Below are 16,505 nucleotides of genomic sequence, written 5' to 3'. Positions count from 1 at the left end.
GTTGCGGGACCCGGGGTATTGCTGGAACCGGGTGTTGCTGGACCCGGGGTGTTGCGGGACCTAGGTGTTGTTGCTGGACTCGAGTGGCCTTGGGCTGGATCCGGTTTCATCCCTGGGCTAGGCTGTTTGTAGCCCATCATTTTGTTGCTTTTTTGCCCCCAATCTGGGTTGGGTATGTAAGACCAATCTGGATTCAAAGATGCAGAGTTGTGCTGGCTTGAGAGGAAAACTTGTTGTTTTATTGCCCCCAATCTGGGTTGGGTATGTAGAGACCAACCCAAGTCTAAGTAGAGAAAGTTTGGCTGCTTTGAGAAAAATGTGCTTGTTTATTGCCCCGAATCCGGGTTGAGGGAGAGAAATGTTTTGCTTTTTGCCTTGGAATTTTTTTTTTAAGTATATGATCATTGTGGTAGTCCGAGTTCAAGCATGTCCCCAGGCTAGAATTATTTTTCGCCTTAGAAAAAATATTTCTAAGTATAAGATCATTATGCTAGTCCGGGTTCAAGCATGGCCCCGGAATAGGATTACTTTTTGCCTTAGAAAAAATTTTCTAAGTATAAAATCATTGTGCTAGTCCGGGTTCAAGCATGGCCCCGGACTAGGATTGCTTTTTACCTTAGAGAAAATATTTCTAAGTAAATATGTTTGCTCTAGTCCAGGTTCAACATTGGTCCAGACTAGTGGATGTTTTTCCCCTAGAAAAATAATTCTAAGTAAATATGTTTGCTCTAGTCCAGGTTCAACATTGGTCCGGACTAGTGGTTGCTTTTTCCTTAGAAAAATAATTCTAAGTAAATATGTTTGCTCTAGTCCTGACTACTATTCTGTCCGGACTAGTGGTGGCTTCTTTACTTAGGAGATTAATCCTAAGTAAATATTGTTGCTCTAGTCCTGACTAATATCTTGTCCGGACTAGTGGTGGCTTCTTTACTTAGAAAATTAATTCTAAGTAAATATGGTTGCTCTAATCCTGACTAATATCTTGTCCGGACTAGTGGGGGCTTCTTTACTTACAAAATTAATTCTAAGTAAATATGGTTGCTCTATACCTGACTAATATCTTGTCCGGACTAGTGGTGGCTTCTTTTCTTTAGCTCGAGCGTTGCTTCTTCCTCTTTTCTGATTTCCTCCCGCATCTCTTCCAACCTTCTCTGCTTAGCAGCTTCTGCTTCTTTCTTATTACCCTGATCCTTTTTGTTTTCCTTTCCCTTAGCTCCAATCCGGTCAAATACAAATCTTTTAGATTGTTGGGAGTCCCCGGACTCCTCCGGTTCTTCGTCAATTTCGGCTTCTTTCTGGAGTTGAGTTTGCTCCTGCCTGTAGAGCCGGATTGCTTCTGCTAGTTCATCACTTATAAGGTTAGCCATGTGTTTTTCGGCCACCGGGACTTTAGTGTATTTGTATTGGTTCAGATCAATAAGGCTTCTAGCGTCCCGGGTGTTTACAATTCTCTCCATAACGGGAGTGTGTTGCAATGGTTGCTCCTGGAACGCTTCTCTGTCGGCTCCTAGATCAAGGGCCTGGGAGTGGTCCGGCTCCTGGACCTGAGTGCTAGCAGATGGTCTCCCAGAAATATGCTTTCCTGGTCTTGCCATTTCTCAACAATACCAACAACAAATAACAACAATATGCTACAGAAAATACCGATCTAAGGTTGTTTTTTGAAAATTGCAAAAACTATTTAGAACAATAACAAACACTAACAAATAGTTTCTTGGGACTAGTTTAAACAATCTTCTGGGACTACTCAACAATGTGGTAGAACAAGTGTAGCGGGGTTGTAGAGCACAAAGACAATATGCAAACTAGAGTAAAATCGGGGTTCTAAAACGATCAAAACCAAGAATAGCACACACAAACGTGGCTTAAGTCAACAAAACATGGCTCACACAAACGTGGCCTAAAATAACGATCACACACAAACCTGGCTTAAATAAACAACATTCATTTTTATGAGAGAGTTTAGTTGCTTGGGTTCTTACAAGTTAAAAACTCTTTCAAGAGCTTGCTGATGAAGGTGAATCTAGGGGCACCGAGACCCAAGGATGGAGAGCCCCTCCTTCTAGCGCAAATGATAACTCCTCGTGGCGGGGCCGCTCCTTCGACGCCGTGCCTGGATCCTTCGCCGCTGTAGAGGTGTAGCTGTGGTGGGGTTCCTACAAAACAACACCGGAAGGGGGGTTTGGGTCCCGCGGTGCCTTCGGTGTGAGAGTAAGAACTCGCTTTTGGGGAAGATGAAGATAGATAGGAATGCAAGGTGGCTATGTGTGTATATGAGTGTGAGAGAGTGATTAACCCCAATATCTTACCTTCTTGGGCTATTTATAGCCCAAGGATAGGATTTTGAGGTTGGTACCTTTAAATCGTAGCCATTGGTTCTGGGAGCGGAGGACACCTGGCTGAAGTGGATGTTTTACACGTTTCAGCGTGGGACTGGCCACGGAATGTTCTGAGGATCTTCTGACACATGTCCTGATTATTCCCATGATTGATGGGTGACAGTTGTCCCTGTCATATGCTTGGGCAAGTGTCTCACGTGCTGGGATTTCCCGAGGTTGGATTTGCTGGACTGGGCTAGTCGGGATTGGAGGTGCGCGGGACTGGATTGAGTTAGGAGTTCAGGACTAGTCCTTCCAGGAGCCATATGGAGTTAGGAGTCCAGAACTACTTCTTGCAGGAGCTACATGTACTATCATGTGTGACATTGATGAGGTAAATTTCTTATCAAAAAACACGCAAAATGGCATAACCAGAGAGGGGCTAGCTTAGGTTGAAACTTGGCTGGTATTGAAAACCATTGAGATTTGTTTTTCTTTTTTGGAACTCCAATCGATCTTGTAAAGTTTTTATAGTCCAGACTGAACATGAAGAATTAGTAGCATGGATGTGTACATATGAAATATGTTGATATACAATAGGAGGTGGATTTCACTAATGAATTGCAGGAGATAGTTGATTTTTGCACTAAACATTTGAGTGCAAACAAGGAAGCTTTCTTTGGATGTGTTGATTATCAAATGTAAGTAACTCTTTTATGCTGCCTTAAAAACTTTTGTTTCTTTTTAAGCAAATCACTTCCCAATTTCAAACAGAATACTGGGGAATCCTAGCCAGAAAGTTTACGTGTCAACGACAAAGATGATATTTGCTTCGTATGATCTATTAATTGTGTAGTACAAACAATCTTATTACTTCTTTTGTGCAGATGTAGTGGTATATACAGCACATGTGCCTTCTTTTGCTGATACATGGGGGGCATATGGTAAGTTATAAGGAAGCTCATGACTAAAGATCGATTAACAATTAGCATCTACAGACATGTTACGTAGATTTGTCTAAAATCCAGGCATCGGATCAACCACTAAGCATTGATGCTGCAGAAATAGACAAGAAAATTGAAGAAAGAATCGAGGGAGAACTAAACTAATTAAATGGTACTTTCCTCTACTCATCCACCATCCTGAATAAGATAATTTCCCAAATGTAAGATTTGAAAACATTCAACGTTCTAACGTTCAGGCATATGTCATGTTTGAAAGAACGATATGTAGAAATGATAGCCTTATATATCATCTATCACAGGTTAAAGAACGAAACTCATGTCTACACGGAGGAGAATGCAAGATTCATCCCTGGTCACGGAGTGGCATATTGCAAAGGAAAATCAGGAGTCTGTTTTTCAGACAACTGATGCACAGGGCGGAGATCCTAGGTTTCAGGGACAGATTTATTTCAATGAATTGTCTATACATTCTTTGAAACATGTATAATGTATACGAAGCAATGTTTAAAAGTAAATGATTTTAGGCTGCAAATTTGAAACTTACTCAAGCATAATAATGATATTAAGAAGCATTTAGAAGTTTTATAGATCACACACATATATAGTTAACACAATAGAGTAGTTGTACATAATCATCTATAGGAAGTGCTACAACAATATATTAAAATGCACAGATGACATAGCTGCAAATTAAGCTCTCTTGACAGGGTCAAAGTTGGAGACACCAACAACAGCTCCAAGAATGGCAATGAGCACAACACCACCTGCACCAATGCTGAGCAAGAAGTTGTTGAGAGATGGGGTGAGAGTAGAAGCAGCTGAAGCAGTCTCTGGCATCACCATTGAAGCTGTCAATGCAGCTGCAGTTAGTCCTGTGATTGCCTTTTCTTTGAGAGAAGCTTGGACTTGAAGCTTAGTTTTTGAGTTTGAGTTGACAGACACTGTCTTTTTTGACAGTTTTAGTGGATTCAAGAAGGGACCAGAAGTTGGTGACTGGAGGGTCTTCTGGCTTGCAGTTGTTAGTGGCATTGCCATTGTAACAGAAGCCATCTTTCTGATGATTGTTGGGGCTTGTTTTGGTGTTCTTGTTTGTGAGTTCTGGCTGCTTGGTTGAGAAGAAGATTAGGTGAGGTGGATATGTTATATGAATTAAAATGAGAGGTGAAAGTTCGAAGTATTTTTCTGATGATGTGTCAATTTCTCTGTCCTATGTGGACATGTGGTTGGTCTCTGTCTCTGCTTTGTGAGATAAGGTTATCCATATACGTAGAAAAACTGTTTCTTCCACTCCTTTTGGTTTTCCTTGTTATATCTCTACAATTTTTTGTATCACGTATTGAATTTGGATTCTTGAGAAACAGATATTGCTGCATACTTACCACGTTTAATAAATATCGTAAAATATAGCATGTGTTTTTTCACGGGAGTACGATGCCAGTTATTCTTATAACATTTAAGTCAAATGTTTTAGTATTTATATCTTATCGCGCTTAATAAGCACGGTAAGTATGTTGCAACATACTTCTGCGAACGTAACCGCTAAATTATTAATCTTTGTATCATTTTTCTTTGCTAATTTCAATTGTACATAATATTTATTTTAGATAGATGATATAATCTGAATTATTGTGGATGAAAATCGAGCTAAAAATCTTTTAACACTATGAACAACACATCTCAAGGAAATCTATTGTCATTTTAGGAAAAATGGTTAAACAAATATCTCTGTGTGAATTGGAGCTGGTATTTAAGTACGCTATGGTACTTCATAGTTCATATGGCTACGAAGTTGCCCGAGTAGGTAGTGAAATAAGAACATTGAGCAACTTTATTTAATGTCAGAATGTGAGATATCTGTAAAATATGACTGGCAACAGAGAATGTCTAGAATGTCTATAGCAGTCTTAAATGATTTATCTAGTCAAATGCACATACCTGGCTTTAAAGAGTAATGAACACAAGTGAAGTAGCATACTTGATTTGAAATGAAACAGGCATCACCAACTTATAAGCTACTTATGGTTTATAAGTATGGCTTATAAGTCCATAACAGCTCATCGCCTAACTTATAAATTGAATTTATAACTTATAAGCTGATAAGTTGAATGTTAGTAATGACGTATTTTTTTTCAACTTGTTTTGATTTTTCGCTTATTTATTAACTTCAGTTTTAAAATATATATTTTTAAATGTTAACCAAACTTAAAATTCAAGAATTAAGATAATTATATTAAATAATTATTTATTTTAGTTCATTTAAGAAAAAAAAATTCTGACTTATAAGTAAAATTATTCAAACACTTATTTTAACTTATAAGTATTTTTCTATTTTTCACTTATAATTCACTTATTCATTTTAAGTCGTAAGTTAGTTATTTTAAGATTTTTCAAACGGACACAATATTACAAACTTGTCTCAGGCAATATGAAGTCCAAAGAAAAACAACCAAGTTTTACATCTTTTGTCCAAGTTCGATAAACAAAAGGTCATTAACTCCCTCCGAGCAACCCTCTTAAGAGATAGTTTTAGCAATTGCCAGCCAAGACAACCTCAGGGACAGCCTTCCGAATACAGAGTTGAAGTCTGTGCAGCTTTACGGAGGCACCTAACATTCACATTTCCACCGCGCCAACAAACACTCTCCAGAAAATTGTAGCAGGGCATTCAAATTTATGGCATTTTCATTATATCATACGAGGCTCAAGTTGCAAAGCTGTAAAGGGAAAGCAGTTCAAAGAAATGTTATTTGTAGCCACTGTCAGATTCATATAACTTCCGGTGACAAGTATTCATGTAAAACTTCTACAATTACTGCATAACTTCCAATCTGAACTTTTCTAAGGTTTCACCTTTCACATGATACAATATTATAGGGTCAACTCTGTTCGTCACATAGACCATGAACACCACAATCATAAAAAATAAAGTACTCCATAATTTTCTGTGAATAAGATTGCTTTATTTGATGATCGTAGGGTCCCGAAACTTGGTATTACTTAAATCAGACCAACAAATTTCTATTTTAGAATTCTACTCGTTTGAATTAAGATTATTATTATTGGGTACACGGGGACATACTTGAACACAAGAGGAGAAGAAATCATCTGGCCGCATTTGAATTCACAACTTGAACTTCCTGAGGAAGTAGATTGTATTTGATACCTAGCTCCTCAAATATTTTCTTCATTTCTATGACAAGTTCAGATCTTCGCCGGTTCTTCTCTCCAAATTCTTGGAAGTTCATTGTGTGATTGAAAAAGAGTGCCATCTTTATCTTGTTTACATTCTCAATCTCCTTCACAACCAAATTGTGGTTTGGATGCCAGTACTGAGGAGTTCTCTCTAAATACCTGGACACAATTGAAATAAATACTGAGAACAATTGACAAGATACGGAACGGAGGACAATATAGGTTAAAAACACAAATAAACCAAGTTCCGGTCCTGCTTTTTCATTAATTATTAAATAAAAAAATAGAACTCTGTTTTTTAAAATAGACGAGACCAAGGAACCAATTTACTTCTTGATCTTCTCTCTTAGAGACCCGATTTTCTCTACCGGTGTTCTAAAGCAAATAGAGAACTCCAGTGAATCTCCCATATCTGGGCTTCTGTAGAAGTTGCTAATGGGCTTAGTGGCCAAGACTGAATTTGGATAGTATATCTTCTCCATATCATATCTCAAGAAGACTGTTGTTAAAATGTTCATTTCTTCAACTATCATCTGCAAAAATGCACACAGTAATCAGTTAATCAATCACATAAACAAGATCCAATTAATAATATCAGTAAAATTACCTGTACACCATCAATGACACAACGATCACCGACATCAAATGGATGCATCACAAATACGAATATAATAGCTTCAAATATTGTTTTGCAGGTGTTTCCAAACAAAAAGGCAGCTGCAACAAGCTGTGATGAAAGGAAGAGGAGTACTTTGGTTGTCGCAATTTCCACCAAAAGTAGCCAGACTACTAAAATGATAACGATTAATATCACTGTAACAAGGGTATTCAGTTGCTTCACAGCTGTTTTGGTGTCATTTAATGCATGGGCTAGAGCTTTTCGACCATTGTAAACCTTCACCTGCATGAGTGACAAGGATTTATATCATGTTAAGAATTTATTCATTACCAATAATACATTGGGGTTTGATATAGTAAATCATCCTCCAAACCGAAAGGAAAAAAAAGGTTTATTTATTTTTAAATGATAATAGAATTTCTTGTTAATTATACTAGAGACTAGAATCCTGTGGTTTTCAGACCCCTTGCATTATTAGCAACTCCAGCGTCAGGAGCAGCCGAGCAGGATTAAGTGCAGCCTACTTAAAAGGATAGGGGTTTTGTGTAAATTTTTAGTGTTCTAGAAGATAGGAATCGAAATTAGTCGGTAGAGATACCTTATAGTAATTTATCGGATAATCGGAATGATTAATTGGAATACTAATCAGATGTATTTTAAAAAACATAATTACATTTAATTTATTAAGCTTGATATATTAGTTTAAGAAAAATATGCACTTATTAATCGGATATTAGAATCGAATCGGTAGAGTACCCTATAACGATTAATCAGTAAAATCGGTGATTTTTATAACAGATAAATTTTATAGCTAGAATGTAGGAGTTACAACTATTTTGTGAATGCAAACCCATCTGCACTAGGACCTTAAGTATGACCTCTGTCTTACCATGCTAAAGGAAAAGAAACAAGTATAATTATAGCATCAATGAGCAATTTTTCTTCTTACAAGTCTGATATTTAAAACTGTATATTTCATCTGATAAAATAACTGCGAGAGTAAGGTTTATGAATAATTAAAGGGTTAAAACCGCAATACAGTAGAATTGACAAAAACGAAAGAAAGAGAAATAATACCACTCAGTTCTAATATATTAGTTAAAGAATAGAAGTTTACCACCCATTCTGTCAAAGCTTTCTTGTCTATCTGTCCTGTTTCAGCTATATCTATCAGAGGAAACACAAAATCGACCTCCTCCTTAAGCATGAATCTCCTCAGATCTATATCATAAATGTACCTAAGGATTGGAAACATTCAATTGAAAAAGAATGAAGACAGCTGCAGTTTGCAGAAAAAAGAAGTAGAGTAAGAAACACTCTTAAGATGAATTTGCTTACTTGGAATTAGGCTGGGCCACATTGCTGTATATGTGATAGGCAGCTGCAATTGCTTCCATCTCATTAGTTATCTCCTTATCAGTCTGTTCATTGTTACCGTAATAATCAGTTTCATCTAGAGAACTGGAAATGGTGGACAACCCTGAATTAGAAATTACATCGACCAGTATCTTCATAGTCCAAGCAGAAACTTTTTCTTGTTTAATCTGGTGCAGTTTGTTTATGTCAATCACCGCCTTCTTGGTCTCCTCTTTCCCTGGCTTCCCTTTCTTCGTACTTCGGAAACTAAATTGACTGGCACTGTTTGCTCTTCCTAGCATCCCAGCCGACTCCAGAAGCGGAGGCCCTGACAGGATCTGGAGAACATATTGATGGAAAATTGATTCTTGAATTCTATCAAAGAACGTGTTTACATGGAAAGAAGAAGCCAACATCTTAAGAAGCAATGTCTTAAACAGCCACAAGAATGAGCATATGAGCACAGATACAATAGTCCACGTGATATAATCTAGAACTCGAGTTGCAGTGGCTGATCGATGAACCCCATTGTTGAACAACGAAAGCCAAGTTATAAGAATCAAAGTCCACCAAAGACAGACCTGGGCACTCTTCTTCAAGCCGTGAACAAAATATAACACCTTCTTTTTGAACAAATAGTTCATCTCAATCACCAACACCACAAAATGCATAAACCAATTAGTGAATAACATACCCGAAAAAGTAACCATTACAAGCATAGACCATTTCCACAACTCCAATCCCCATATCCTTGTATGCTCCAATTTATCAATGGTCAAGCATGAAATCAAACTTCCCAAAATTACTAGAAACACCAGCCACTCCATCAAAACCTTAATTTTCACCTTTTTGTACTTCAACTTGTTTCGGCTACTTACTTTTTTATAAATCTCTTCATCCTCATCCACCAAAACGCCCCCCGGAGACGCCATCAAAGGCGTCCTAGGAGTATTCATCGAAACATTCCTATTCATATCTTTAAACGAAGTATGAGCCGAAGCAGCTCTACTATTAGGCGATGCCTGAGTAGACATATTTCTAGCAGGCGAATTACCACTAGATTTCAAACAATCTTGCATAAAAGAACTATCCTCTTCAAGCATATACGACTCAACTGAAATTGGCTGCTCACCAAATCTTGACTTAGGTTTCGAGTACACTGATCTAGCAAGAGCTTTTCGTGGTGCTATAGTTTCCTTTGTTGGGATTTTAGGAGGCCTATTAGGACTAGGAGCAAACCTAGCATGCTCAGGGGAAGGAGTTCCTATTGGTGCAAACCTCACACCTTCAAAATGAGAATCACTCGAAAGTCTGCGTGGCGAGTTCTTGGCATCTTTTTCTTGGCCAGAGACCATGACAACAACATCACCACTTTTTTTGGTATCAAGCATACTAATTTCCCCATTCTTTGCATTACTACTAACATTTGTAGCCATTAAATCCCCTAACAAAACAAAGATTAAACAGATTCTATAATCTTTACACAAAAAATACTAAAAAGGGTACCAACAAATCACCAATTAGAGCTTCATATCACACAAGAAACATAATAAAAAAGTAACTTTTTTATAAAAAAATCACACTTGCTATTTAGAACTAAATCACATCTTGGACTACATGAGTCTTGAGCTGTCCAATTACTATTAAAAACATGTATCATGTATGTATATCATTATAATACATAACAGTTCATAAAAATAGCAGTGAGCAAGCTAGAAACTCATTAATAAATATTACACAAACATTATTGGACCAGTCCAAGGTTGAACATACAAACTAATGAAACATAATATAATGAAGTGGGCTACCTTAGATACATTTACAAAAATTATTTTAAGTAAAGAGTGATGAATTCTTACCGGAAGGTGAGTCTCCGGGAAGTTAAACTGAGGATGTTTTGAAGCACAGCAAGTGAACTACTATTAGTAGTATTCCGGTCCTCCCTCTCTTACATTTATTTTAATTGTCTTTTTGACCTTTTTGCATAATATCTTATCCATCACATGGTAAAAATTATTATATTTAAATTTTTTTTGAGCACTTATAAATGAGTGCAGAAAAGTCAAAACGACTATGAAAAAAACAGGAGCACTAATATTAAACTACTGGTATTAATGTGACTTTTTTCGCTATATAATTACACTCTAACTCTTGACCCCGGGGACGGGAGCCTTCGAGCCGAGTCGAATATTACTAGGCTCGGTTTGAACTCGATTAAAAAAGTTGGGACTTTGAGTTCGAATTTTATTTAAAGCTCAAATAAATTTCATTAAATATGAATAAAAACTCAAAATATGATAGGTAATTAAATTACGAAATATTTATATAAAAATATATTTATGTTATTAAAAAAATAAAAAAAATAGAAACACTCGCTAATCTTACGAACCGAATAATTTGAAACTCAAACTCGACTCGATAAATAATTCAAAAAGCTCGAGTTCAAATTCGACTTTATTGATGGCAATTGATCGTTTGGCATGAAAAGTGGGATTTTTGTTGGGCGAATCGAGTTTGGTAGGTGATGGACGAAAATTGTAGTATATTGGAATAAAATTTGAATTGTTACTGAGCCGAATTCGAATATTATGAATTGAATTAGAGTAGTTCGTGAACAATTTGATTTGTTTATACCCCTACCTTAACCAATGAACCGTTGACATATAATATTATTTGTTTGTTATTTTTTGTTAGAGTTGATTGTGTTTATATGGTCATGATAATAAAAAATAATTAAAAGATATTGAAAAAAAGTTAGATTTTTCTAGCCTAAAGAGGTATATATATAGATTAAATAAAGAATTCCTTTGTGTTTTTTTGTTTGCATTAGTTTGTCCAGTTGTTCCTCCTGTGTCATTCCAAAAACATTGATTATGAATGTTCGAAAATGTCATATTCATTGAATATAACTCACATCGGACAGTTTTATATATTTTACACGTGATATAATTGACCTCGTGTCGACATGTAAAATGTAAATAGTTGTTTACATGACATTCAATTTTATCATTTATAATGATTTGGTAGATTAAAGAAAATACAAGCCCGATGCACAAGAAAATTAGTCTAATGTTTTAATAATAAAATACTGTGCACTCCTGATTATAAATTTTGAAAATGAAAATTATTTGGTTCAGATATTGATTTGTGATTTATAAAACAATTTTTGTCAAATTAAATAATTTATCAATAATTTATTTTTAATTAATTTATCGATAATTTTTAAAAAATCGATCACTTCTTATAATAAAGTGTGTAGTATAATGTGAAATTCTTTTTGTATTTAAAATGACAGCACAAGTCGAACTTTTGATATTTCTAAACAAATCAAAATTTTTACACTGACATTTTATTATATTATATTATAATGTGGATCTTCGTTTGAAATATGTCTTCGAGTAAAGTGGTTAAATTGCTCTACTACATTTACATTAAAAAAGTTTTCGTGCTGCAGGTGCAAGTACATATTTAAAAATTAAAAAAAAATCAAAAGTAAATTTTTATAAATTACAAATGATAAATGTTTTCCACGACATGGATGAGCAAAGTTAACAAATTATATAAAATTCAGAAAAAAGAGTACAACACCGCACCAACAGATTCATAATTCATAAAGTAGCACCCTGAACCATTGACAACTGGTACATTCCAGTGTTTCTTCCTTTTTCTATGACTATGAATATCCACTATTTCTACCTTTTTATATAAAAGTATTGATAGGATAATTCAATAGCATCTTTTTTATTCAAAGTCATTTGTCTTTTATAATGATGACCTGCATGTTTATTTATTTTTTAATTTTATATTACTGGAACAAGATAGAAAATATTCCTTCCATCCCAAATTACTTATTCGACTTTTCAATATAATTTAAGGTGTACTGACATCATATTTTTATTAATTATTTTTCAATTTTTTTATGAATAAAAGTTTAAAATTATATTTTTTATTTACAAAAAGATTTAAAAGTAATTAAAGGAAATATACAATCAAGACATTTTAAAATATGCATAAGAATTGAAGAGAAAAAAATTAGGACGGAAAAATTATCTTATATTGATTTTGTTTACACCGAGGATTGAATAAAAAAACGTTTTGATTGTGAGATTTGAAAAGGCAAAACACCCTTCTTTAGTTGGTAGTATATATTTGGCCTCGGCATGATTTCTTTTAATTATTAGACCTGGAAATTTGTGATTAAAGGATGTTTGTGTAAAGAAGAAGATAACTTTTCATTATATTTGTTTGTTAATGTCGTTCAAATATCTTTTGAGGTAGAGGTCATCTCTTATTATAGTTAGATATTAAAAATTAAAAACTCGCCAGTGTATGAATATGTTTATTTAACAAAAAGACTTATAATATTAATTTACAAGCTCGCTTGAAATATTTTTGCAATAAATTTGAAAATTCTAGTAAACTACACTATAATTAGCAAGTCCTGATAATAATATTGGCAACTACAATGCAGGCAAATCAAAAATCTTTAACATTGATTTTTAACAAATTCACCGACTTTTGAATATTATAATAAACTTGAGTAAGTAGCAAATCCTAGGAACATGTTAGCATTGTTTACTTTAGTTGCAACTTTTTTATCTAAATCCGGGCACATGGATACATACGGTTGAGCATTCGTTCGGTCCGGTCGAATAAACCGAAAAATCGAATAATCATTTTTTCTTGGACCAAATCGGACCGAAGTTATATTATAGACCGAACCGAACCGAACCGAACCGGAATAATTCAGTTCGGTCCGGTTTTGGACTAAATAGGCCGAATTTTTTTCAAAAAGAAAATTGCATTAAAAATTAAACCACAAATTATAAAATCTAAAATAAAGTAATGTGATATGTGGAGTTCTAACAGTGTATTAATACAATTACAAATTATAAATTATAAATATAATTTTTAAGATATATGCAAAATGTATATAATATGAAATTATAGTAATTATGATTTGGTCTATTTGGTCTATTTGGTCCGGACCGAAATATTTTTTAAGAGAATCGAACCGAATCGAATCGAATTTTATCCCGGTCTATTCGGTCTGGACCGAATAGATCGAATTTTTGAAAAAATTAGGACCGAACCGAACCGAATTAGCTCGTTCGGTTCGATTTTTCAGTTTCGGTTCGGGTTTGCTCAGCCCTAGGGATACAACACCAACACTTTATTGACTCTTTAGTTGCAACTTACACAGGGCCGGCCCTATGTATTTGGGTGCCCTAGGCGAGATTCAAAAATGGTGCCCCATATTCATAACCAAAAAATCACAATAAGATATATTCATTGTATAAAAGAAAACTTACTTGAATCTAAAGTAGCAAGTGAATATAACCTCCTGCAATAATCTCCTGCAAGCCACTGATGTAGTATCATGAATATAGAACAGTCATCATTACTAGTACACAACAATGTCAAAATAAAGTTATAAAAATGAGTTTACCTTTATTGATTTTGAAACTTTTTTCTAGGCTTTTGAGATGTGAATCTCTATATGATTTTGCTATAATCTAGAGAACTTGTCAGCTCACTTTCAATAGACAATAAAGCCAATCCATTAAGTTTATCTTGAGACATCGAAGAGCGGAGATAAGTTTTGATCAGTTTCAATCTAGAAAATGTCCTTTCCGCCTCTACCACTGTAACAGGAATGGTCACAACGATTCTATAAGCTATCCAAGCATTTGGATAATTTATTTGTCTAAACTCTTTAAAGAAATTTATAAGTTCTTCCAATCTTGACAATGCAATATCAATATCAATATCTTCAAGTTGTAAGAACTTATTAACTGCATTAATGATATTTAACAAGTTAAACCAGATGCACATAGAAAATAGAAACTCAAAACTCTCAATTTCATTTTCAACTAAACTTCTAGCTGCACACCTTATCATAGAGTCTTGAGTTACATTACTAAGATGAACCAATGCATCTCTTAGTTTAGAAGTCTGAAATCTTACCGCTCTCACGCTTTCGATGTGACTTTCCCATCTTGTTGCACACAGTGGCTTTAATGTTAGGCCGTTAACAAATTTCTTGAGAATTTCCCATCGTTGTGTTGAAGATGAAAACAAAGTGTATAATCTTTGTATAACCCCAAAAAAATTAGACCCCTTGCTACAACAGTTTGCCATATCACAAAGCACAAGATTTAGACTGTGACAATTTTCTTCCACGTACCAGGATCATAATTGATACTAACATCTGAAATTTCTTTCTCAGTCTCTTCTACATTATTATCGACAAGCCCATCTTTTAAATTTTGAGTTTCTGGCTCCTCAGTTTCAGTCTCCTGCTCAAATTCAGTATATGTAGTTTCATTCTCAGATTCTTTTCTAATATTTGTATTCTCAATAGGAACCCCAATATCACCACTATTAGTTGTTTTTTTCCCAAAAAACTTGTCAAGAGAGCCCATCTCTGCTTCCGTCACTTTCAATTTCTTTTGCCTTTTTTGATGCCCCGATAACTGGTCACGCTTCATTTTCAAATTATCTAGTCATCAAACAAAATAATGCAATTAATTTTAGTCACCAATCCCAAATCAGTAAATCACAAAAGACATACTACTTTTTACAAAAACAAATCTCAATTATTCTCTAATTATTCACATCAAATCCTTAAATTGAAAAATAATAATAAACAAATAGTAAATTACAATATTATTAAAAAAGTAATTAGAATAGAAATCTTTAAACCATACATGTGTTATAATTGCTGAATTGCAAAGCACAGATGATCCGATCTTCACGATGAGTCGATGACTTCCAGTGTTTTGATAATTGATATTCAGAATGAACAGAGAACAATCTGTGTTCTGTATTTTATTCGGTAGCTAAGGCCTAAGCAGAGGGAAGGAGAGGGTTTTGTACTTTTGTTATATGACTTCATCTGGCCATCCGGGGTAATGGGTATAGACGCGCATAGTCCAAAAACTCAATTTCTCCAAACCTTTCACATTTTTACTTTGTTTTGTTTATTAAATAAATTTATTAATTATATTTTTAAAGTAAATTATATTTTAATTTTAAAATAAAGTTATCACAAAGATAATAATATATTTTAAAATTTCAATATGTCCCCCAATCACATATATGTTAATGTATTCTAATTAAAATTTGTATTTTAAAATATAAAAAATAAAAAATAAATAATAATATAAAAAATAAATACACCTATATACATATGTTATTGAAATATTTTGGTGCCCCTGTACGCGGTGGTGCCCTAGGCGGCCGCCTTGGTCGCCTTACCCAAGGGTCGGCCCTGAACTTACACCACCCCAACAGTTCTCCACTTATGGAGTAATGGTGTTCGGGATTCTATTAGTAGAGTAGTTTTTAAGACAAAACTAATAAGAACACGGAATGTAAATTTGCTGGAACTAGAAGATTTCTAAGATACTAGTTAAATGCTCTCTCAAATTCAAAATATAAGGGATTTGGGATAAAATATGAGTACGAGATTCTTTGTAGTTCCCTAAAATTTTGACATTCTTGATAACTCCGGTGTGCGGGGCTGCTCCTTCCGACGCCGCACTTGGACCTTTTCGTGGTGGTGTGATTTAGCTGTTGAGGGGTGTTTGCAAAATAACACCGGATGGGGGTTTGAGCCCCGCGGCGCCTCCGGTGTGAAAATAAGAACTCGTTTTGGGGAAGATGAAGATAGATAGGAATGCAAGGTGGTTGTGTGTGTATATGAGTGTGTAAGAGAGCGTAATCCCTTAACCCTTTCCCCTTGGGGTATTTATAGCCCAAAGGTAGGATTTAGGGGTTGGTACCTTTAGATCAGGGCCGTTCATTGTTGGAGGCAGAGGACACCTGGCTCGGATGGATTCCACACACATGTCCAGGTAAGGACCACCTTTAGGATGTACCAAAAGTGTGGTGACGCGTGCATTACTTATCTCAATTGTTGGTTGTTGATAGCTTTCATTGTCACGTGCAAATATGCCCTTCCTTGGTGGGCTGTGGGTATGCCTGTGTTTGCCCCCCCCCGAGCCTGCTCTAACCGGATTGGAATCTAGCTGGGAGGTGATCTTGTTCCTG

The 16,505-nt window shown here is 35.1% G+C and overlaps 2 protein-coding genes and 1 long non-coding RNA gene across 3 annotated transcripts; 1 reads left to right on the top strand and 2 right to left on the bottom strand.

Annotated features, from left to right (window-relative positions):
- The first annotated feature begins 2,781 nt into the window (after positions 1-2,781).
- Positions 2,782-4,166, top strand: LOC141672482 (uncharacterized). The gene is made up of 3 exons (XR_012555550.1): positions 2,782-3,019; positions 3,206-3,434; positions 3,583-4,166. It is a non-coding gene; the product is annotated as an uncharacterized LOC141672482 (long non-coding RNA).
- A 1,485-nt stretch (positions 4,167-5,651) lies between these two features.
- On the bottom strand, positions 5,652-10,426 carry LOC141671617 (mechanosensitive ion channel protein 10-like). The gene is made up of 7 exons (XM_074477896.1): positions 10,310-10,426; positions 8,433-9,894; positions 8,212-8,332; positions 7,083-7,376; positions 6,806-7,008; positions 6,363-6,634; positions 5,652-5,997 (listed from the first exon to the last, which is right to left on the bottom strand). The coding sequence occupies exons 2-6, from the start codon at positions 9,884-9,886 to the stop codon at positions 6,385-6,387; spliced, it is 2,322 nt and encodes a 773-aa protein (XP_074333997.1). The 5' UTR covers positions 9,887-9,894; positions 10,310-10,426; the 3' UTR covers positions 5,652-5,997; positions 6,363-6,384.
- Positions 10,427-13,946: 3,520 nt separating this feature from the next.
- Positions 13,947-14,591, bottom strand: LOC141673289 (uncharacterized). Its single transcript, XM_074480025.1, has one exon. The coding sequence runs from the start codon at positions 14,589-14,591 to the stop codon at positions 13,947-13,949; it is 645 nt and encodes a 214-aa protein (XP_074336126.1).
- Positions 14,592-16,505: the final 1,914 nt, after the last annotated feature.

The sequence above is a fragment of the Apium graveolens genome, chromosome 7, assembly GCF_009905375.1.
Source record: "Apium graveolens cultivar Ventura chromosome 7, ASM990537v1, whole genome shotgun sequence".
NCBI classification, from domain to species: domain Eukaryota; kingdom Viridiplantae; phylum Streptophyta; class Magnoliopsida; order Apiales; family Apiaceae; genus Apium; species Apium graveolens.
The sequence above is the reverse complement of the archived record's forward strand: the minus strand, read 5'-3'. Positions and strand labels throughout refer to the sequence as shown.

What these genes read in the sequence shown, in the direction of transcription:
- LOC141673289 (XM_074480025.1), bottom strand. Translation starts at nt 14,591, where the DNA reads ATGGCAAACTGTTGTAGCAAGGGGTCTAATTTTTTTGGGGTTATACAA.
- LOC141671617 (XM_074477896.1), bottom strand. Translation starts at nt 9,886, where the DNA reads ATGGCTACAAATGTTAGTAGTAATGCAAAGAATGGGGAAATTAGTATG. An exon ending in GTGTCATTGATGGTGTACAG is followed by an intron (nt 7,009 to 7,082) that starts GTAATTTTACTG and finishes GCATTTTTGCAG; the next exon opens with ATGATAGTTGAAGAAATGAA. An exon ending in CTAAGAGAGAAGATCAAGAA is followed by an intron (nt 6,635 to 6,805) that starts GTAAATTGGTTC and finishes AATTGTGTCCAG; the next exon opens with GTATTTAGAGAGAACTCCTC.